Source organism: Trypanosoma brucei, chromosome 8 (assembly GCF_000002445.2).
Source record: "Trypanosoma brucei brucei TREU927 chromosome 8, complete sequence".
Classification (NCBI taxonomy): domain Eukaryota; phylum Euglenozoa; class Kinetoplastea; order Trypanosomatida; family Trypanosomatidae; genus Trypanosoma; species Trypanosoma brucei.
In genome coordinates, this window is record NC_007281.1 from 1263258 (window position 1) to 1285147 (window position 21890).

General features: G+C 46.9%; 8 protein-coding genes across 8 annotated transcripts, besides 18 other annotated features; all 8 read right to left on the bottom strand.

Moving 5' to 3' along the window:
- Window positions 1-21890: part of a sequence feature (sequence corresponds to BAC RPCI93-29H22) that runs on past both edges of the window.
- Tb927.8.4250 (hypothetical protein, conserved) lies at window positions 66-1298 on the bottom strand (the record flags this gene model as incomplete). The annotated part of the gene is made up of 1 exon (XM_842163.1): window positions 66-1298. The coding sequence occupies one exon, from the start codon at window positions 1296-1298 to the stop codon at window positions 66-68; it is 1233 nt and encodes a 410-aa protein (XP_847256.1).
- Window positions 2220-2243: a sequence feature (AT_rich).
- Window positions 2388-2430: a microsatellite.
- Window positions 2682-2719: a microsatellite.
- Tb927.8.4260 (protein kinase, putative) lies at window positions 2778-5597 on the bottom strand (the record flags this gene model as incomplete). The annotated part of the gene is made up of 1 exon (XM_842164.1): window positions 2778-5597. One exon carries the CDS (start codon window positions 5595-5597, stop codon window positions 2778-2780), a length of 2820 nt encoding a protein of 939 aa, XP_847257.1.
- Tb927.8.4270 (hypothetical protein, conserved) lies at window positions 6253-8106 on the bottom strand (the record flags this gene model as incomplete). Its single annotated transcript, XM_842165.1, has 1 exon — window positions 6253-8106. The coding sequence occupies one exon, from the start codon at window positions 8104-8106 to the stop codon at window positions 6253-6255; it is 1854 nt and encodes a 617-aa protein (XP_847258.1).
- Tb927.8.4280 (nuclear transport factor 2, putative) lies at window positions 9123-9497 on the bottom strand (the record flags this gene model as incomplete). The annotated part of the gene is made up of 1 exon (XM_842166.1): window positions 9123-9497. One exon carries the CDS (start codon window positions 9495-9497, stop codon window positions 9123-9125), a length of 375 nt encoding a protein of 124 aa, XP_847259.1.
- On the bottom strand, window positions 10247-10822 carry Tb927.8.4290 (hypothetical protein, conserved; the record flags this gene model as incomplete). The annotated part of the gene is made up of 1 exon (XM_842167.1): window positions 10247-10822. One exon carries the CDS (start codon window positions 10820-10822, stop codon window positions 10247-10249), a length of 576 nt encoding a protein of 191 aa, XP_847260.1.
- Window positions 10840-10868: a sequence feature (AT_rich).
- Window positions 11321-11389: a sequence feature (A-rich).
- Window positions 11486-11517: a microsatellite.
- Window positions 11598-11627: a microsatellite.
- Window positions 11837-11871: a sequence feature (A-rich).
- On the bottom strand, window positions 12109-12690 carry Tb927.8.4300 (hypothetical protein; the record flags this gene model as incomplete). The annotated part of the gene is made up of 1 exon (XM_842168.1): window positions 12109-12690. One exon carries the CDS (start codon window positions 12688-12690, stop codon window positions 12109-12111), a length of 582 nt encoding a protein of 193 aa, XP_847261.1.
- Window positions 12426-12485: a sequence feature (A-rich).
- Window positions 12617-12645: a microsatellite.
- Window positions 12664-12767: a microsatellite.
- Window positions 12779-12806: a sequence feature (AT_rich).
- Window positions 12817-12839: a sequence feature (AT_rich).
- Window positions 13155-13175: a microsatellite.
- Window positions 13267-15213, bottom strand: Tb927.8.4310 (hypothetical protein, conserved; the record flags this gene model as incomplete). Its single annotated transcript, XM_842169.1, has 1 exon — window positions 13267-15213. The coding sequence occupies one exon, from the start codon at window positions 15211-15213 to the stop codon at window positions 13267-13269; it is 1947 nt and encodes a 648-aa protein (XP_847262.1).
- Window positions 13531-13579: a microsatellite.
- On the bottom strand, window positions 16503-20903 carry Tb927.8.4320 (hypothetical protein, conserved; the record flags this gene model as incomplete). The annotated part of the gene is made up of 1 exon (XM_842170.1): window positions 16503-20903. The coding sequence occupies one exon, from the start codon at window positions 20901-20903 to the stop codon at window positions 16503-16505; it is 4401 nt and encodes a 1466-aa protein (XP_847263.1).
- Window positions 18252-18410: a sequence feature (CT-rich).
- Window positions 21487-21520: a microsatellite.

The window sequence follows — 21890 nt, forward strand, 5'->3', positions numbered from 1 at the left end:
CACAACAACAACACCGGAAAACAAAAAAAAACAAGGACTGTTCACCTCCAGTCCAGCAATGGTCATTACAAAACGAACTTGTACGGCTTTCCGCTCATACCAGGAGCAATCACCTCAGCATTCTCCCAAATTTCCGCAGCCCTTTCTTCGTCCAGTCGAGCTTCTTCGATGCGACCCAACGCTTCGCGTGCCTCAGCACGGAGTTGAAACAACGTCGCACACCGCTTCTGATTAACAAATCGTAATGCCCTTGTTAAATCGTCTTCAGCACGGTCGTATGATTTGAGTTTGCAATACACCATACCGCGGGCAGCGAGGACGGCTCCAATCGCCTTGCGATGCCTTTCTTTCTTAAGATCCGCTCCTTCATTGATGAAACTCATGCACGCCGTTAGGGACTTCAGGGCTCCTGCTGGGTCATCTTCATACACTTGTATTTTAGACCGGGCGTACATTGCCATAACAAGTGCCATAAGCTTGTCGAACTTCGCATGCATATCAACACCAAATTTTTTCTGAATGTGTGCCCGCACCTTTGGGTGCTCCAACCATTTTTGAAAGAGGTCGATGTCCCGCATGTAGCGATTCACAAATTCGTGCGCTTTCTTGTAGTCCTGATTTTCTTCAATGATCATATGCGCACCGTGCAGCAGGCCCCAGTGCACGAAACCATTGAACTCCTGCCGCTGCTGGATGTTTTCCTGCCCCTCACGTTGCGGTTGAAGGAGGTAATCCACTTGGTCCTCAACAAGTAAAGGGTTACCAAATGCTTCTAACCGCCGTCTGTCCTCATCAACAGCCTTCTGGATGTCAAACATAACTTGTCCATCCACAAAACCCTCGTCATCAATCTCATCCACTGCGGGATCGAAGCTTGGTGGCGGAACAAACCGACGGGTTTCATCAAACACCTCATCAGCCATATGAAAATCCGGATTGAGGAAGAAGTTATCGCCAGCATAACTCAGCTCCAACGGCTTGTCAGGGCCGTGCACCTCTTTCATTTCCGGCACAAACATGCCATCAAACTTCTTCTTGTTTTTGTCTAGCGGAGAAGCAAACATTCTCCCCGACCAGTTTTGATTTTCCTCCGGCCACCAGCGCGCCATTTCAGACTCCGATTGCTCCGGCAATGGCTCTTCACCACGCCGCTGGGCATCTGTTGCCCGTTGCTGCTGTTGACGCCGCTGCTCAATGGCAACTGCCTCGCTCTCCCTTCTGGTGTTGTACTGCACACCACCGGGAGTTGCTGCAGGGGTTGTTGGAGGTGGTCGGGGCGGTGGATTTTGGGACGTCATGCGGCTCGGGACGGAACCACTTGTACTACTGCTTACACCTTCACGGCCAGATGCATCTTTGCAATCACATAAACAAATACGTGTCAAACTGCAGGTTAAACGCTTCTGCAGAGTGTTGACTAGCACTGGTGTTAACCCCCTCTGTCTGATGCGGTGGTTGAACCACATAAACTTGTCGCGCCGTTTGTGCCAACGCAAAAATATCCGTCAGTGGTCTAAGGTGGCAAAAACCGGGGAAGGCGCAACAAATTCTGCCTCCGCCTTCGCAGTACCGAAATAAGTTCCTCCCCACCCCACGGATGATGCCCCCACAACTGAAAACTTGAGTTAAAAAGTGAGTGAAAAGAGAGAAAGGGATTAACAGATGTGGTATGATATGATGCGTAACATACGCAAAGGCTGATATAAAGCGTAGAAGGAAGCATCTGCGAAACGTGGCAGAGACCAAGTAAACCAACATTATGTACTAGAGATAGCGATACTGAGGCTGCACAAGCGCATCGCTACGGATTCAAAAGTTTTTTTTTAAAAAAAGGAGAAAAAAGGGAGCGAGTTAACCCCCCCTTCCCCTCAAGAGGCACCTGGTCCCTGAAGACCAGTGAATGAGCAGAAAGAACTGAATGTTGCTCAGTTTCTCCTCCCCCTTTCATCCATCTCGATTATTTCGTGACCCCGATCCCGCTCACAAAACATTGTCGCTCACTAAGGAACGTCTCAAAATTTATGCGCCCTGAAACTTCATTTCTGCCCCCTTCCCTCACCTAGGGGAACAACAGCCCCGGGTGAATAACAGGAAGTGTTAAATTGTACGCCAGTTTGCAGCACAAACAATGCCAATGATTTTTTGAAGCGTCGCATAAAGTTAAAACGAAAAAAGAAAACATGACAAAATACAATTTTAGTAGGAATAACAACCCCACCTTATTTATTTTAAAAAATTATTAAGAGAAAAATCACCAGCAACAAAAGAAGCAAAACATATGAAAAGCAAGATACCACATCCCCATATACTGATGGCAAATGTGCAGACTTCGAATTACTCTACAGATTTCATTTATGTTTTAACAGCACAGCCGGCTACTAACTGCCATATATATATATATATATATATATATATATATATATATATATAAACTTTGGAACTTCACGCACATATGAGGATGCTCACACACATTTGGCACCCACTGAGACCATCGCCTACCGAAAACCTGCACGCCTTCCTCCAAAAGTTCGCTTTGTTTTGCTTCCCCCTCAACAGACCCGTTCCCCTTTAGCACGGAAACGACCACTTCGTTTAAGTTAATTATGGTGAATGCACCGTGGAAACAATGAAGAAAAAAGAGCCACGCCAAAACAATAAAAGAACCAACTAATCTGAAAGGCATATATATATATATATATATATATATATATATATATATGGTTTATATACGTATACTTATCGGAAATTCCAAGACCCTGCTTCGCTCGAAAAGTTCCCTAAGCGGTAAAGGAAGGAGTAACAGTTTGTGAAGGAGTCGACAGGGAAAGGACTGCAGCCTCATAAAGAGAGAGAAGCACCATAAACTGATCCACTCTCAAGCGCTTCGTAGGTTCTAGTTCTAGAAGACCAGCTATCAGTCTCTGCATATGCAGCAGTTCTTGTGAATGTCTCGGCAGCGTGGGCATTACAGCTGCCCGTTCAGCAGCCTTTACGTAACAGTTTTGTGTGTGGTCCACATCAGACCGGCACTTTGGGTTTTGGCATGGAGGATACAACCGCCGAGAGTACATCAGTTCGTATAATGTCGCCCCAAGGCTGTAACAATCGGTGGCGCGGCTACACATTTTGTGTTTGAGCGCGCGAAGGTCCATATAATCGTAGGTGCCAATAGCCCCCTTTACTCTATCACTATTTTTTGGCCCCACTATGCGACAATTACCAAAGTCACTCAGATAAAAAATATATGGGCCGGGAACTGAATCACTCTGTGACCATAGTGCTGCCGGCTCCGTGGCCGGTCGACCTGAGGAGCCCAGTTGCGTCCCCGTCCCTAATGTACATTGCGTTTGTTCATATTGCTGTTGGGAATACTCTTGGGAGCACATACTTTTGCGTCTGTAAAGGATATTACTTGGCTTAACATCAAGATGCAAGATCCCAAATTCGTGCATTGCTTGCAGTACCGTACCAACGCAAAAGCCAACGTCCCTGACGGCATCTGTGTTATGAGGAAAGTTTTCCAGGTCCCCATCGCACAAATCTGTTACAAGAAATATGGTTGCATCACACCGCATCGTATCCTCCGTGGTTATGGTCAAAAACCGCGGTAATCTCACACTTTCACCTTGTTTACCCCCATCCAAACTCCCGTTCACGTCACTGTTTGACCATTTCTCTCCGTATTCATCTTCCCTTCCATCAGGTAGTATTCGTTGCGCCTGACACAACTGTTCCCCCTGTGGGACAAGTGATCCTTGCCATTTCACGGAGATTGCGACATCGGGAGGAAGACACTCTTGGCCCTGCACAAAGAAGGCACTATGGAGTGGAAGAACGTATGGGACTCCGTGCTTTCCCAAAAAGCGCATGACGACGACTTCGCGCAAAGTAGAAAGTGCATCGCTAACGCTGCCTCGACTCTGCAAACTTAAAGGACACGACTTCACAGCGACAACATCTCCTCTCAACGTACGGCAACGCCATACGAACCCAAAACTACCCTCGCCAACATATTCAACATCCTTGAACGCACCCCAGAACACTCCTTCTTCAAGACAGTATTTTTTTGAAATGACGTGTTCCACTGCCTCATAAAACGATTCACGAGTAAAGGTTGTGTGAAATAACGGACGCAACTCTTCTACAAGACGAGTATCTCTCAAAGTGCTGAATTCGTGATCCACCGGCGTACTTTCACTCACTGCTTCCGCACTACTGACCTTCATTGTGCTCGACATAACGGAGAAGCTATTCAAATCAACGGGTTTACACCGTTCAGTAGGAAAAAGGAGATCCAATATACTACCCGTTGGTGAAAATGTTTCTTTCCATTGGGGACATGTTGATGGTTTTGGCTCCGGCGTGTGGTTTTCAGGGGAAGGCAAATCCTCGGCGAGGCAATCGCGCGGACCTCCTCCATTCGCCGTGGCGGTGACGAGTTGGGCTGCCCCTGTCGCTGGTGTCTCTGCTCTGCTGCTACTATCACTATCACTGTCATCAACAAGGATGTATTCTCTGCCACCACTACTGGCACATGAGCAATAGCTTTGGCACGTCGCAAAAAGATGATCATCAGAAAATGCAATGGACGATTGTTGCGTGGAAGGTAGAGGCGGTAGTGGTGACGCCGTATTTGCTGCAGCTCCTCGAAGGGTGACTTTTGTGGTGTGGTCTTCATCAGACGATGCATAGCTATCATCACAAATAGTGTAGTTGCTTGTAGATGAACTTCCTCCGCGCGGACCCGTTCCATGGGCACGTAGAGGTTCTTTGCGCTCGCGAGGCGTTTGGTCAAGCACCCCTGAAGCGGCATACCGACACTGGTTTTCTCGAAGCTGTTCACCGCGGGTGAATGATGGTGCATTATGCTCTCCCCTGGCAGTAGACCAAGTGCCGTGCGATTCCTCTGACCTCCCCGGAAAATATGACGTCGTACATAGCGCATCCTCAGCATCGTCGACGTCTTCGAAGGAAATACAATGCCCTTTCGAGGGCTTGGTGAGTCTTGTGGTTGTTATATGCCGGACAGGGGCAGCTAAATGGCGGTCGACTGTGGTGGAAGTGGCACTACCCACACCCTTCACCCAGCCCATTTTGCCATATGCAGGACTAATCCCAGTGTTGGCGACTAAAGCGTTACTGCAACCAAAACTACCGCTACTCCCCTCTTCCTCACGTGCTGAGAGGCGCTCTGCCACATACGCGATGGGGCGGGGTGAAGTATTAGAGTTTTGAGCGGTACCCCTGCAATCTCTGAACCGGTGATGTGAGGTCATCATAGCACCCCAGCCGTCCACACATGACCCCATGCGATGAGGCATGAACCTCGATACTGAAGGAGTTCCGGCCCCAATTACTGATGGTCGCACATTATGGGAGGATACAACACCGCTTCCACCTGCTGCAGCTCCTACTGATATTGCTATTTCTGGATTTGACAGAAGTGACTCCCTACCCGACACCTCATTCGGTACGGCTTCATTGTCGTCACTGCAACTGATACTCCAGCTGCGTTCACGATTCCGTTTGGTTTGACGTAATCCCATCGAGGAGTTCGCTGTTGAGGTACCCCCCTGTGGTCGTCTGATTTCACTCATTATCCTACAAATACCGCCCTTGACTTATTAATAGTTGGTCACCTCCTCCTTACTTTCACTTTTCCACTGAGGCTCCTTACCCACAGGTGATGAAACTTATAATAAGGGTAAGGAAGAACATGGGATAGCGGCAACAACATTAAAAATGTTGCGAAAGTAAAAAAAAAAAAGGACGGTGCGCAGTGGACGGCTCTCCGCTTACACGAGTTCGCCCACGGGCAACGGAACCAAGGAAAGAACTCTACTAAAAAAAAAAACAGCCTGTAAACAGGGCAGTGAAAGTCCTCATAACTCTACACACACCCACGCATGCACACACCCACAAACCAATAAACTCGAAGCACCGCAACTGCAATGGAACAATATGGAAAAAACAAACAAATATGGAAGGAGAATTCGAGTAGCAAGGGCAACAGCGAAGGCACCGCACAAGCGGGTATGTGGATGTACGCACCTCTCTCTCCCTCTCTTTCTCTACCATGCAACAAAACAAAATGATTTAGATGAGAACGTGCCAGACATTGTGAAGTTATGGAAACAACAGCGGGAAGAAGCGTGGGGGCTCGCATGTATGGTTTAAAAAAAAAAAGCTCCTGGGAGAATACATATCCACATCTGTGGTTGCCTCCGTGTAAAACCCCAAATAGACCTTGGCTTACGTGGAGGATCCCCAAGCAGCATCATATGTCTCGAGTAGCCACTCCAGCTCCATGCAGCTCAAATCCGCACACACGGCACCACTAAGTTTCTGCAATTGACTTTCCACGTGTAATAAATGATGGCAGCCACCGCAGGAGCAGCAGCTACAAGCCTCAAGTTGGCGCTCAGTCTCGTCGTTCGGTGCGCCATGGCGTTGCTTTACGTAATACAACAATTCAAGAGGCAACGTAAAAGCATGGGGAACGGTGAGTCGTTGAAGAGCCCACAAGGCTCTAACTGAAAGTGCCGCATCATCACAATCTTCTCCCATAGTCGAGTGATGGAGAAGGAGTTGCAATTCCTCTGTTAGCGAAGTCTCAAATACCCCGCGGTCGTCGGTGTTAAAGGAGATATTAGCCATAGTCGTCTTATACCCTTCTTCATTGTCGGAGGTTTCCTTCCAGAATATCAAACGACGCTTCACCCGGCACCTCATGGCTTCAGCGAGCTGCACACTGTCCAATAAAATATCGATAAGTCGTGGCGTATTTTCCCTTACGTCCTCAACATTACGCCCCCACTCTTGTTGCTGGGCGGACATTATTTGTGTCAAATGATGTTTCTCCACGGAAGAATACCCACCAGTGAGAAGATTACTTGACAGGCACAATTCGATAGGATCATACCGCGCTGTTATAGTCTTGAGGTTCGCAGGATCTGTGAACACGAGGTGGCCCCAGCGATCGGGGGCAAACCCAACTATTTCGGTGAGTTCTGCCGTATCCGGCTTCTCACCGGCGTGAATCGTAATCCCAAGCGGCGAACGGTTGGTAACAACCCCGCCATTCCCGTCCCGACCCCGTCGAACTTCGCTCAGTGCGGGAACGAATTCAGTAAAAGAGTTTTTGCCGCAATAACCGGAGAAATCCATTCCAGTCACCCAACATGTTCGTCTAATCACATCCCACAACCGCGACTCCACGTCTGATATGGCTGAACCGTCCACTACGCCGGAAGTGCGGCATTCCGCGCACATTTGCCGTTCGCTTTCGAAGAAGTTTTCCAGCTGCTCGTGTTGCAGTTTCTTGGCAAGAAGCGCTACCTCCATCGCCACTTCACCACCATGGCTTCGGTTTAGAGACACGAGAAGTCGAACATGCATTCTGTGCTGGAGATGATAGCGGAGTTTGCCCCACCACTTCAATCCCATATCCTCACTGGAAGTGCCTCCATCAAAAAATGACGGGTATAACCGCTGGAACTCGGCCCACCACTCAGTGGTTGGTGATTCACTTATAGGAAGGAGGTTTCCAGTGTCAAATGCCACCAACCCGCCATTTAAAATGTGCTGAACGGTAGAAGTAACCGCCTCCAGATATGCTTCTTTACTGACGCACTCCGAGTTTACGGAAGCCACTGAGGCGGCAGCAGTTTTATAAAGCTTCTCCCGCAGCGATGTCCGTATCTCAAGAAGAACAATATTTTCTGCTGCAGAGTGCAGAAGCAAATCCTGCACAGCCATCCGCGTGAATGCGAGGTTGTTTACCACCTTATATATATTATCAAACACAGTAAAGCAGTACTTCATTCGTTCGCTCGGTGAATCCAGTTGTTTGAGTCCTCCTTCTCCGCTCTTAAAATTTCGCGGATGTAGCTCTGCATCAACATCCTCTGAAGAAGTTGCATCTTCCTCGCGTTTTCCCTGCGCCGCACGTTGTAATTCTTCCATGTGAGAAAGCAGTGGAGTGCTGATACTCCCGTTGAGGTGGCAATGCAAGTCAACTTTTGGAATGGCAGAAGCATCAATTTCATCACAACTACCAACCCTCTGCGCCCAAGCACGTGCAAAGTCATATAACCGCCCCTCCATTCCGATTTCGGTGCGTCCCAAGAAATTGGCCTCTCTGTTGAGCCGTTTATTCCAAATGGTGTGAACTAACACGGTTGTATTTGGTCAAACAGTTTAATAATAAATGTTCCCTCCTTCGATCACCTTCACCTTCAATGCTCACTGGTTGTGCGATATCAAATGATCCACTTTTCGCCAATGTTTATGTGTAGGACCCCTCTGCGTACACCTGTTCCGCCACTGCAGGAAGAGGAACAATGCTTTAAAAAAAAAAAAGCAACAAACCGCTCACGCGATACCACGCCTCAGTTTTTAAGAGATGTTGGAAGCGGGACAAAGACAAAACACGGGAAAGAAGGGCGGATGTTTGGGTAAGCACTAACGCGAGGTACGGCAGTGTACGGCCGGCAAATTCCGAAGGGAAGTGATCGCATATCAACTGTAACAAAACCTGGTGGTGGCACTTCTTTTAGAAATAGCACAGTCCACCACGAAGAATGTTAAGAAAGAAGTGTTAGTGATAAGCGATGGGCAGTCAGTCGAACCAAAGCTGAAGCAGAACCGATGGAAGGAGGACCTGAGGAGACAACATTAACAATACCACCGACTACCCCCATCCCCCCACAACATCGGGGTAACTTTTAATATGTGCACGACGGCAAAAAAAAAAAGGGGGGGGGAAATTGTGAACATTGAGACAAAACCTATGTGCCACCAACGCTTAAACCCCACTCTTTCCCTTCATTTCATTTCCGCTCCATCCACCTTCCACAGAAACCGCCTCGTTCAGTAATCTCAGACCCCCTCCTTCTTCTTCCTCTCCTCCCTCTCCATATTCTTTCTTACCCACCCTTCTTTCTCCCCATCCATGTTTCGTTGTATCACCTTCTTCTCTTTCACACGCATTCATATTTCAATACCATCGCTCCTTTTCCTCTCCATCCCCATCCCTCTCACCTCCAACCTCACGCCCTTTTCTCCTCTTTTTTCTTTTTATTCTTTGCTTGTTTTCCAACTCCCATCACATTCATCGTTGTTTAGTGGCCACCGCCGCCAACTATACGAAAGATTTGGTTCGAGATGTACCACTGACTTCCTTCCTGGGCCAAATGAAAAACATCATTGAACTTCAGAGGATGGCTCTCACCCTTCAGCAGTACTTCACCATTCACCACGACAAGGACACCACCGCTGAGTGATGGGTGACAATCGATATCTTCTGTCTTAAAAAGTGCTTCATCAAAGCTTAGGTTGGCGAAACGGGCCATAATATTCTCACCCCCTTGGATTTGCTCACCAACCCAAGTCATGAGGGAAGTTGGGCGATACACACCAGCAAGTTGCGTGCGGTTCTTTGAGAAGAACTCGTAGTACTGACGGATGAATCCCGTTCCAATCTCTTGAAAGGACATTGTTTGTTGTCTATTTCAGTCTGTGATTTACACCACTCTTAATGTTTGACTTCTTATTGGTCTTTTTTCCTTTTCAAAAAAAAAAAAAACAAACCTCGCTTCAATTAATTCTTCTTTTGTGTTGTTTTTAGCTTGCCTGGAGGTAATAGCAACGGCAGCAAATGTTTAAAATTGGCGTGGGCAGAAGAAGGGAAAAGAAGCAACAACACTTACGCACTGTAGACTCACTAAAGATAACCATCACAACAACAACTAAAATGACTCTCTCTCTCTTTCTCTTTATTTATTTATTTTTGCCTCCTTTTCCTTTAGCATATAGAACCCCCTCCCCTCACTATGCAGAGGTCATTACAGTTATCCCACCATACAAATTTAATCGAATAATAGACACACACAGTAATCATGTGCACAGCACCCACCTGCGGTACAACAACTCATTCCACCAAATCGATCCTGCAACGTTTTCTCATCCTTCAATTCTCTCATTGCCTCTTTCTTTGATTTTACTGCTTGCTAGCGCTCACAACATAAGGACAAGAGCAGCGCTTTTGGATTAACCGTGCATCCCCACTCGTCACGGTTTGTTACCAACGAACATGGAACTATAAATAACCTCAACCACCGTCTCACAATGAAAAATAAAAAACGGCAACGCGAGCACCTGAAGCTCTATCGGCCATTCTTACTTTTGTATTTGTGTGGGTTTATGTATGAAAAAGAGGAATGAAATAATGTCTGCTTGTCACCACTCATTCCTTTCTGTGCCGGTTCTTTGGGTTTGCGTACTCTTCTATTGATAACCAACCATTTGCTTCTGCTTCAGCAAATGCCTCCGGGAATGCAGCCTTTTCCCAACGGAGGTAATTCACTACTTGGCGTTGCAGTTGCCGTGGATTTAATTGATAGGGATTTAACTTTCTGTCCAATGACATGGCCTTGAAATCTGTTTGGTGCTTGCGTATGAGGTTTGCCATCGTGACGGCCTCTTCTTCGCTGATACGCCTGACCTGTAGTGTTCCTTTACGTTGCTGTCGCAGTTCCTCCAATTCATTTTCCTCTTCGAGCCGCCGTGTGGGTTGCGACGGTTCATCCACTATTTTTTTTGGTGTAATGCTCGGATCTTTTGCGAGTCCGAGACTCTTAAAGTTGCTGGAGGCGGTACTGAAGCGCTTAAAATACTTTTTGGTGAAGTAATTGTTAGATCCGGCCTTATCAATTTGGTGAAGATGGGCGAAGCGGCGCTTGAGATATTTCTTTCGTCCACTGCGCGTGATCGGAATATTTTTCTTCGCCTTCCCCTTAGGTGTCACCCTAATTCGCCCCATGCTTCCTTCCTTCCCCGAATAATAATAATAATTATTATTATAATTACTACAACAACGATTGCTGATGTCTCTGCGTTTGTCACTTTTCTTTTTGTTTTGCCGTGTGAGTTTAACTCACTTGCACCCTTCTCCCGTGTAGCAGATTAGCCGCTATTCCTTTCCCCCTTTTAATTATGCACAATAGCACATGCATAATGGGGACGAAGTGAAGTAAAAGATTAAGAAAAGAAAAAAAATTTAAAGGGAGGAGTTAAAAAAAAAAGATGTGAAATAAATGCAATGTGTGTAGTTTGTTATACACCATAACTTATTCAAAGCTACCGCCATGCGGTTTCCCGCCATCATTTGACGGGCTTTTTTTTTTTGAGCCGCCGATTATTCGATGTTAGTTAAACATTCTTTTTTTTAAAAAAAAATCTGTGTTCAAACGCACATTCAACATCCCTGCACTCTGTGTTTTCTCCCGCTTTCTCATAACAACCACTAGTGGACCCACTGAAGAAAAACAAAATAAAAATAAGAAAAAGGAAAAGGAAACGAACAACAACAACAATAATAATAATAATACATAATTTCCCCCCTTAAAAGTAGTGTGTCGCCAACACTAATAATTGAGGTAACCGTATCTATCACATAGATAATGTTACTGCAATATGAGAAGGCGAAAAAAAGAAAAGAAAGAAAGAAAGAAAAAAGTGTCGAGAACAGCAATTCAATGCAATGCAAAGTAGTCGATCGTGTAGCACGCGGCAGCTGAGTGACGAAAGACAAGGTGTAATAATAATAATAATAATAATAATGACAAATGAAATATTTCATAAAATGAAAAAGAAAAGAAAACAACAACAACAAAAACAAAAAGGATCACTGAAGAGACGAGCAGGCGCTTTCACATGCTTTCACAATTGCATGAAAATATTAATACAAAAACAAAACAAACAAATAAATATATACTGAAGACTTCTTTCAGTATACGTGATCACATGACATAAACCAATTAACAACGAGTACCTCAAAACAAGAAAAAGAAAAAAAAAAGAAAAACGAAAGCTGTAAAAGTGTGCAGCCAAGTAAAGAATTTATTCTATACTTTTCTTCTCTTTTTGGAAAATGTATAAGAGGAAGGAAAAGGGAGTCGGGGAGAGGGGAAGTGAATTAAAAGAAGTGACAACGAAACAAACAAAAAAAAAACAGCAACACAGTATACCCACTGTGAAGGTGAAATATGTTACAAAACAATAATAATGACAACAACAGGCTGCGAGTGAGTTCCCCTCCATCATCCTTTAAAAAAAAATGAATAATTTCATGCAGCAGAATTCAACCCAAAAACATATTTGTTTTCTTTTTATTTTGGATTTCCCCCTCCAGTTTCTTTCATATTTCCATGTTCCCCTTGTTGGTAAAACTCTGCACATGTTCATTATTTTGTTTTGTGTCATTGGTCGGAAAAAAAAACGCAAATAAGTCAAATAATCCCCTATCTCCTGAAAAAAAAAAGAAAACAGAACTTCAAGATGAGAAATAAAAGAAACGGTGGGGTAAAACGGAATGGAAGCCACTAAAACCCTCCCCCCTTTTTTATCATCGCAGCCAATAGAGCAAACAGACAAAAGAAAACATGGAAGGAAACGAGACATAAAAAAAAAACAAAAAAAAAAAATAGCTTCAATATTCATTTGCGCATGCAAACAATACAGGCGCCGCAAGTCTTTCTTCACGTGGTCTCTTCTTCCCTTCCTTTTTTTTTGCAATATAAATTCTCTTCCCCTCTTCCTCCTATCAATGTACCCAAAGCAAACAAACACACAAATAAACAAACACGTATATGGCATCAATAATATATATATATATATATGTATATTCATTTACACTGACACATATTTATATATGTGGATACAGATATATGCATGTATATATAAATATGTATATGTATATTCATGTGCTTGCGTGTAGTTTTTTTTAAATAAAAAACATATTTATACCCCTTCATCTTTTAATATATATATATATATTTGATCTGACCCTTCAGTTCTTTCAGGTCATTTTACTCAGTTAAACAATGTAAAAGATGAGCATCTCAACACCTAATGCCTTCCCTTTACTTTTCCCCCTTCACTTTAACTTTTTGCGTCTCACAAAGAACATACATTAGCATTAGGGGACAGCGGTACAACAACAACAACAACAATAATTAAAAAAACCCGCTGCCAATATGGTCAACTAACTAACCAACTAACCTTAAGAAAAAAAAAGAGAGCAAGCGCATGCCGAGAAAAAGTAGAGTGAACGAAGAAGAGAAATCCCAACAAATAATAATACATGTATAACAATCATCATCATCATCATCATCTCGCGCATGAAACTAAGAAGAAAGGAGAACTCGAAACCTGTGGTCGTTGGAGGTTGCAGTAGCCACTAATGATCGCGCAAACACAAGAAAGTTAATTGCGATAGCAACCGCGCATGGTTCGTGCTGCCTCTGCCTCTGCGTACTGCGACTGTTTCAACTGCGCTTGACGCCGCTTAACCGCTGGGAACAAGTCAGATATGGCAGCACCCACTAAGGAATCCGCAAAGTGTGGTAACACCGTGCTGTACCTATTATTTGACTCTACCGCCGCCATGTAACGCTCGACATTTTCATGGAAACGGTTAACGACGCCGCGGTCGGACTGAGAGCAACGACGGCGGCCGCTATGAAATAATGCTCGCTGCTGTTGATGCTGATGCTGATGCAACTGGAACTGCTGCTGCCTTTGTGAAATGTCACTGAACTTCCCTAAGGCTACTTCGCCACTAATTTTCGGTATCTTCTCCTCTACTCTGCCATCTACACCCACACCAACCTCCCATGTCCCCAACCTTGTGCAGCGCCGCCACTCTGCCGATGTGTCCAGTCCATCACATGCCCGTTCTGCATCCATGGGCATGGCGCCACTTCGCATAGAGTGATTTTCCGTCCGTCTGGCGCTTGTAGCAATCTCCGGTGTTGTGCTATCACCGCCCCTTCGGTGTTCACATGAACTGGGTTCATGCTTCACGTGCTGCCCACGTCTCTTCCTGAGAGGGTTGCGATCTCCTCCTTTTACACGTGTGGATGCATTATAATCTACATCTCCTTGTGATGGTCGGCCCTCTTCACTGTGAGTTACCTCGTGTCTTAAGAGAGACGAGCAACTGGGTTGCTGCGGTGACAACAATGGCACGTCACACCGGTTAACCACCATACCTCGACCAAAAAAGTTCTTACTCCCCTCTTGGCGTTGGGACGGAGGCAAAATGTGCACGCCATGTCCGCTGCGATTTGTTTTTACGTTGCAACTCGCGCTCCCACTGCTGTTGGCGATGGCAAACTCTCTTCGGGTTATGGGAGGTACGGGTGAATGAACTTCGTCCTTCCGTGGAGGATACCACACCGTGTCGAAACCCATACCGAAGCTGTTATCCGCCTCGTTACTGTTCTCGATTGCATCCACTAGCAAAGTGGAATTCCACGACAATTGGCGCGCTGGGCTCGTCGTCCTCACGTTTTGTGACGGAATTGTGGTACCTAACTGTTGCCTCAGGAATCCCATCGCTTGCTTCCGTTCTTGACTTTGCACATCAAAAGAACGACTGAGTTGGTCTTCCGTTAGTGCATTTGCAAATATGTCAACGTGACTGGACCCTTGTGCCACAGGAGTGGAGCTGTAAGCCTCTCTACTCAACTCGCACCCCCACATACCGCCACCTGCAGCCGGGTTAGACGTCATCAAAATATCCGTTGACAGCTGAACTAGCGGTGTCGGTGTGTTGGCATCGGTAGAGTGATCCCCACGAACACTAGAAACGGGAAGTGAAGTGTCCTCGTCACGTGTCGCGTTCTTCTTACCGCCTCCAGTTTCACTTCCAGATGTGTTTTTGCTTTCATACTCGCCGCAAGCATTGGACAGCTCGCCACGACGCGTCAACACACGACCAGGGACACACGCTGGAGTCTCATGCGAGGAATTGCCACCTATCTTCCAGTCCTCACAACCGTTGCCCACTATGTGACGGTATCCCTCGAGCAATTCCTTTAACTCCTGCTCGACAGAGAGCAAATCGTTGCTGGCGCACAACGAGCCAGATGAAGACAATGCAGGGGAATCAACGTTACCACGGCTAGCGCGTGATACTACAATCGGTTTTGTGTCAAACCGTTCGGTGGTATGAGTTACACTGATCCCTTTTTTCATTCCTGGTCGCCTCCATTCACATTGCTCCTCACGGCCCAGCTGCTCAGTACCGTGACCTCTATTGCTTGATGAGTGAAGCCGCAACTCTGGTGACGGAATTTGACACCCGTACACGCCGTCGCGGCACCACCCTTGAAGATGCTTTTCATCCTCTTCAATACGCCTTTCCATGGCGCTTTTTCGCCCTCTTATGTAGTTCTTATCAATACTTACCTCCACTTGCACGTACTCTCTCCTCCCCTCTCGCGCCCGTTCTACCACCCCTTACTTGTTTATTCCCTTCTGAAGAAAACAGTTTTTTTTCCCTCTTCCCCCCTTCGATTTGTTATGACGCCTATATGCTATTACTACTTCTTTCTCACAAATGATTTCTTTGATTGGTTCCGCTCACGCGTCGACGCCGAACTCCCGATGGATGTGAGCACACACACGCACACACACACAAGCGGGAGAAAACTGACGGGAAGGTCCCTTGTCTCCTCTTGATGCGGTTGCTGCCGGTTCGGACAGCTTTCGTCGGTGCACGTCGCAGCTGAAAAATTATAGGTTGGAACCGGAGGCAAATGCACCGTGAAAATGTCCTGCGAGTGAGCCAACCGATGAGCTAAATGCAGCTACAGTCAAAAACGCTTGATGTGTCTAATATATATTATTGCTCTTTTCTAGTGGATATGACCACAGAGCTACCTATTTCCTTTTTACCCTTTTACTGTTTCCCTCCAAAAGGCACTTTAATGAAGAGCAGTAAGTTCATTGGAGGGTAGGAAACAGGACGGAAACCCCCATAAATGTGGAACACTCAAAAAAGAAAAGTGCAAAGTAGAAGACTTATAGCCAGGTGAAGTCACACGCGTGGAAATTTGCCAAGGACGTTATGACAAGTGCCTCCTATCCATGAACTTAACTTTTCAAAAATGCTTCTCTTTTTGTTTCATCCCAAACAAATGCATAACGAGCAGACCCCTGGAGCAACAGTGTTCCAATTTGAATCTTTTATAGTACACATGGAAACACACGAAAACGTCTCAGACGAGCTGCAGCTTGGTGGACAAAGAAGTGATATTTGGTCACCCTTCGAATACAAACCGTCTCCCAATCACAAGCACAAACACAAACACAAACACACACGTATGGGCCTCCCTGTTCACTCACCTGCATCTACATGAGAAACTCACCCACAAACCACTTGTGGACAACTCACACCGACAAATCGTGGTTTTATAAGTATGTTGGTGGGCGAAAACAAAACAAAATACATAATTGTACAAAGGTATGAGCCAACACCCAACCAATATAGTGGTCAGTAAGGTATCAGGAATCCACCTCTACAAACAGTGGTCAACGCATATCTCATTCCTTTCCCTCTCTAAGGGGGAACTGGAAGAGAAGTCGGGGGTGGGGTCAAGGGAAGAAAACAAAGTAAAAAGGAAACAAAAAGGAAAACACAACTTCTGAAGGTGTCACGAGTCTTCTCTGTACGTACAATATACGCTGTCTAACTCCTCATCACTATCATCAGTGTCCCTCATAATATTTTTGACTACCAACAACGCGGCGGCGCCAGGAAGCGATGTCCTGCTAAAGCACCAGCTAATAACATCGCGGGATTTTTCCTCTAGCACCTCAATTCGCCGCCGATCATGTTCACATTGCAACATCGTCGCCCGCCACTCATCGACCCATAGTTCCACGGCCACCTCTTCCATTTCCTCTCGTTTACGCGCCTCCCGTTGCACCAAATAGGAACGAAGTCGGTAATCACGTCGTGCAAGAAATCCGCGCATGACAGCCTGAATGCGCGTGACACACGAAAGAACTAAAGCACGAAGAGCACGCTCACGCTCTTCCGCCTCCTTCTTGCGGCGCCGTGCTATCCAGCGACGAACCCCACGCTGAATAACGGTTGCGCATTTATCGAGGAATAACTGCCGCCGCACGACCCTGCGGACAATCAACTTATCCGTTAACCGACGGCAGCGTCGTTCCTCGGCTATTTGGCAGCTTCGTCGTGCACGGAGAAATGCGCCAATGTGGGCCACAATTTTCAATTTTTGTTCGTGACGAAGCCACTGGTACAACTCCATGGCTTGACGGCGGAGTCGCAGTGCATAACCCAGTTGCATGCGCACAGTCCCGGCGCGACTCGCACTTTGAATCCTCATCGCTGCATAGAAGAAACCACGACCGATAGCCGCACGGCGGTGCCGTGCGGTTCGTTTTGCTATTGCCATGCGAGCAAATGATTGAAGTTTTATGGTTGCTCGGTATATGCGGTATTCTTCGTCCAGGCGGTCCCTACTGGTAACTTGCTGCACCCTGCGGAGATACCGTACAGTTCCATCAGCAAGGAAGCGACGGACCACGCGCTGGATCAACAGCACTGCACGCACTGTTCGACGGCAGTGGTTGAGTGCATTGTGCACAACCTGCAGCCGTAAGGCATTCTTCCATCCTTGCTGTATGACTGCGGCAGCCTCTTCACGTTTGACCTCACGATGTGCAGCTTCCAGCGCAAGACGCTCACGGCGGCGTTTGTACTCCTGCAAGCACAACCGCACAAGATCGATACTTTCGTTAAGTTTTCGCTGCCGTTGCTCGTACTCTTCTGCCAACCGCTCCCTAAGGAGACGCACTTTTCGTCGGTCCAGATGGCCTTTATAGTGTCGCTGAATGACAGTTGCCGCGCTGTTTTGTTTTCGAAGCAACTCCTCTTCTCTCTGCTCTTCCTTAATTTCACGCTCCCGCCGCCGCCAGTATTGCCTGCGTGGATAAACAAGTCGCCACCAACGCGCCACGATCGTCTGCGCCACAACGCGCAGCCGTAACTCTTCCATGTTGTTGAGTCTAAGCAGTTTACAAAGGTACCGCTGAACTCTTCGCCGAGCAACGTAATCCTTTCCATAGCGCGCAATAACAAGTGCTGCCTTGATTTCACGATTTTCTCGTTCAATTCGCTCATCCATAGCCGTAGCGTACCTTTGCTGCGTCAAACGCAGATGTTTTTGCGCGACAACAGAGTGAATAAAGCCTTCAATACACATTGCTGCGGCCTTTTGCACCCGGTAAACACGCTTGTAGAGAATCTGCTGCCGTTCACGCAGTGCAACACGCGCCTGATAAACACGCCAGGCGCATTGTATTTTGATGGCTGAGAGCATACGCCACTGGAAAAGTTGCCGGAAGTAGTTAACGAGTTCGATCTCGCAGCGTTCTTTTTTCTCTTCTACTGTTTCCTCCTCACTTTCTTCACTCTCCTCAGTTTCCTCACTTTCTTCGGTTTCCTCCGTTTCTTCTTCATCCGATTCATCTGATTCATCTTCCTCATCCGATTCCTCTTCCTCATCCGATTCCTCATCTTTTTTATCCTCACAAACTAACCCATGCGCCGACCCCTCACGTTCACTAGCTGCTGCTTCACCTGAATTGGGCCTCTGAGTGCTATCAGAAGATTGGGCCTTGTCGATTCTGGGTCGGCGTTTGGGTTTCTTCGCAAGCGCACTTTTCAGGTTGAACGCTCCCGAACTTTCTTGCAGGTCAGCGTCAGAGTCTCCTTTGTCCATTCCCAGTGCGGAATCATGTAAGGGGGAACCGACTGATGAACTTCCACCATCCGCTGCTCGCTTGTGGCTTCGTTTCTTCACTTTGCGCTTTAGTGCCTGGGAATCGCTCAGAGGGGCTTGGGAGGCGCGTAAAGATCCGCCCTCCTCGGAGGTGGTGGGTTCCTCCTTATCATGCCCCTTTGCTGATCGCTTCTTTTTCTTCTTTTTCTTCATGTCGTCACCAATAAGACCCAGTCGGGCAAGCAGCGCGTCACCGCTAGAGAAATCGTTGAAGAGACTCTTGGTAAGATCCTCACTCTCAACGCGCTTCCTGACTTTCTTCTTCTTCTCTGTTTTCCGTTTAGCTTTTTTCACTCGCGCCAGCAGTTGGTCCCCGGCACCAAGGTTGTCGGCGGCAGAATTTTCTGTAACTATGGCTATTTCCCCGGTACCACTCGACGTCTTTTTCCTTGCTCGGACACGGTTTAATAGGTTTGTTAAGGTTCCATCACCACTAAGCTCATCGGTAACAGTACCATCATCGTCATCATCATCGCCATCTGATTTTGTATCTTTATCATCGCCCTTCGCTTTCTTATGCTTTTTTTTGTCATCTTTCCTGCTTTTCATACGATCAATACAGGCTAATAGTGCTTCCCCACCAACGAAACCATCGCCGTCCGCCTGCAACATGCCTTCATCGATCTCCAAGGTCGATTCATTTCTTTCCTCTTTTGATTTCCTTGACTTTTTCTTCGACTCGCTTCCACCTTGCGCTGCACCTGGTTTCCCTGGCCCGACAAATGCAGGCAGAAAACTTCGTTGGCGACGGAGCCTCCTTCTTCGCCGCTGTATTTCTAACATTTTTTCCCTCTCCCGCTCTTCCTCGCGCCTTTTCTCCGCAAAAAGCGTATCCTCCACACTCACACCGCCGAGCCGCAGCGCATCACTCGGCCGTCGTAACCTGTGACAGGTGAAGAGGTGTTTTGTATTTACATGTTCCCCACTTACCACAACCTCAACGGTCCGTTTTCGCGTTCCACCAAGAGGCATAGAAGGGTCCCACTTTATGGCAGCCTGGTACCAATTATCGTTTAGTTGAGAATCCGAATCACCTACAACTACTGGGAAACTCGGAAGGCGGTCTTGCAGCGAGGGAAGTGCAATTTTCGTGCTGACAGTTGCGAACGAGCTCATCCCTGCGGTCGTTACTGTGCGTGGGGTAGAGGCGTTGCGCGATGGTGCAGTGACCCTACCTTGGCTAATCTGTGGCAGACTCAATATGCTTTGATTCGATCCAACTGTTTCGCCAAGGATGTTAGCCTCAAGTCGTGACGGTCGGTTCGATCTTCTTCCATCCTCATGCGGCTCTACCATGGGTTCCGCCTGATTTGGGGCATCTTGGATGCCCTCAAGTTTCAAACGAAGCGGATGGTTGGGTTCCAAGTACTGCTTACCAAGTTCTAAGGCCCTCGAAAAGCTGGTTTGCATTTCTCGTTCTATAGCCAACTGTTTATTACTATCAACTTCCAATGAAGAAATATGCTCAAGTTCACAGCCAACATTGTACAGCGCGACCGGAAGGAGCTCACAAGCCTCCTTCATACAATTGACACCGAATCCCCCTGCCGATGGGTTGCTTACCGCAGTTTCCAACATCCGAACAGCGGCGCGGTGACGCCTGATCGCTCGGTCACACTGACCCGCGTTATGTAAGAGGACGGCAATCTGTATGGAACTCATCGCCTGTCGAAGAAGGTTCACCTTCTCCTCAACGGCGACCAACTGCTGCACCGTCTTCGGGTCAGCGGCATCTCCTTGACTTGTCACCACGGCCCGCTGCTTCCTCACAACGGCGGCTACATGTTGTTCTAGTTTGCATGCCTCTTTGGCCTGCTTCACAGCCTCCAGCATATCCCCTTGCGACGCATGACCTTGGTTGTTATGGGCAAACAATTCCCGCAACATAACATGCGTATCGCGAACAACTAACAAAATTTGCGCCGCTATAAGGGGAGGAATGTGCTCCTGTATGCTGATACTGGGTATGGAGGCGTCGCTTCCGTGATCATCCCTGTTACTAAGAGGAGCACCTTCCCGCTGCAGCCATATGCCGTCTGGAATACAGGCACGACGAACCTCATGCCCGATCTCAGCAGCTTTATCTAATGCCTGTATGGCTTTGGTCCGCACACCCATGGCGGCCTTCCAGTCAGGTCCGTCAACTACGCCGGGTGGAATATTACTGGAAGCGAGGAGGAACTCCTCAATATTTTGTTTTGCCTCAATTTGCAACCGCTGGAGTTCATCAAGTCGTTCCATTGTGCAGCTCGGAAGTTAGAAGTGGGGATGTAAAGCAGATCGAGTCAGTAGCAACCGGCAGAGAAAGAAGAAAGTAAAACAAACCCACACAGTCTGTCACAGTAACCGCGTAAAAATTGTGGGACTAGCCGTGCAGTTCCTCTATTCCTCTGGTCACGCGGCACCGGTGCAGAACTGGGCACCACCTCTATCTGCTGCTTGTTTTCTTGTCCCTTCGCTGGTCAACCAACCGAGTTTAAGAAAATAAGGGAAGTTAAAAGAATGGCCAAATTTGCATAATATAAACATGTGCGCAAAACAGTGAAGTTGAAAAAACTGGTCTCGCATATGTGCGTGGAGATGAGACTAAGTACGTGGGTGTGGATGTGCACGCGCTACACGGCACAACGAGAGATGAAGAAGTTGACAACAGCGACATTTTCACACGGAAGAGTTATACAAACACGTCAACACAAAAATAACCAGGGACTAAGGGAGAAAGGAATATGCATAAATGTTGCCTCCAGCACCCGTGGACCGTGTTGTTAAAAGTGTATTACCTGCCCATCTTAACAACCGCCCACGGACACACACACACACACACATATATATATATATATATATATATATATATATATGTGGTTATCAGCAAGGGAGAGGGAAAAGAAGGGTTGCAATTCACACTAAAAATAGTAATATATATTAGTGTGTATGTTTGCTTGCACGCATAAGTTTAACAAGGCAAAGAAAAAACAGGTACAGTAGACGGTCGTACTCAGTTTCTGCATCTGAGACTTCCTGATCTGGCCTGACCTCACCTCATCTCCCCCTTCTCAACCCTTTGAGCTGCCAAATCCTCAGGTAAAATGGAGCGCCGCAATACGCCTCAGGCGGAAAAGTAACGAAAAAAAAAACGGCACACTAGTGACACTTTCATCCCCTTATTCCTTTTCTTCACCCTTCCTTTCAACAGCTCAATAACCATTTCATCTATTTCCTCGTCCACTT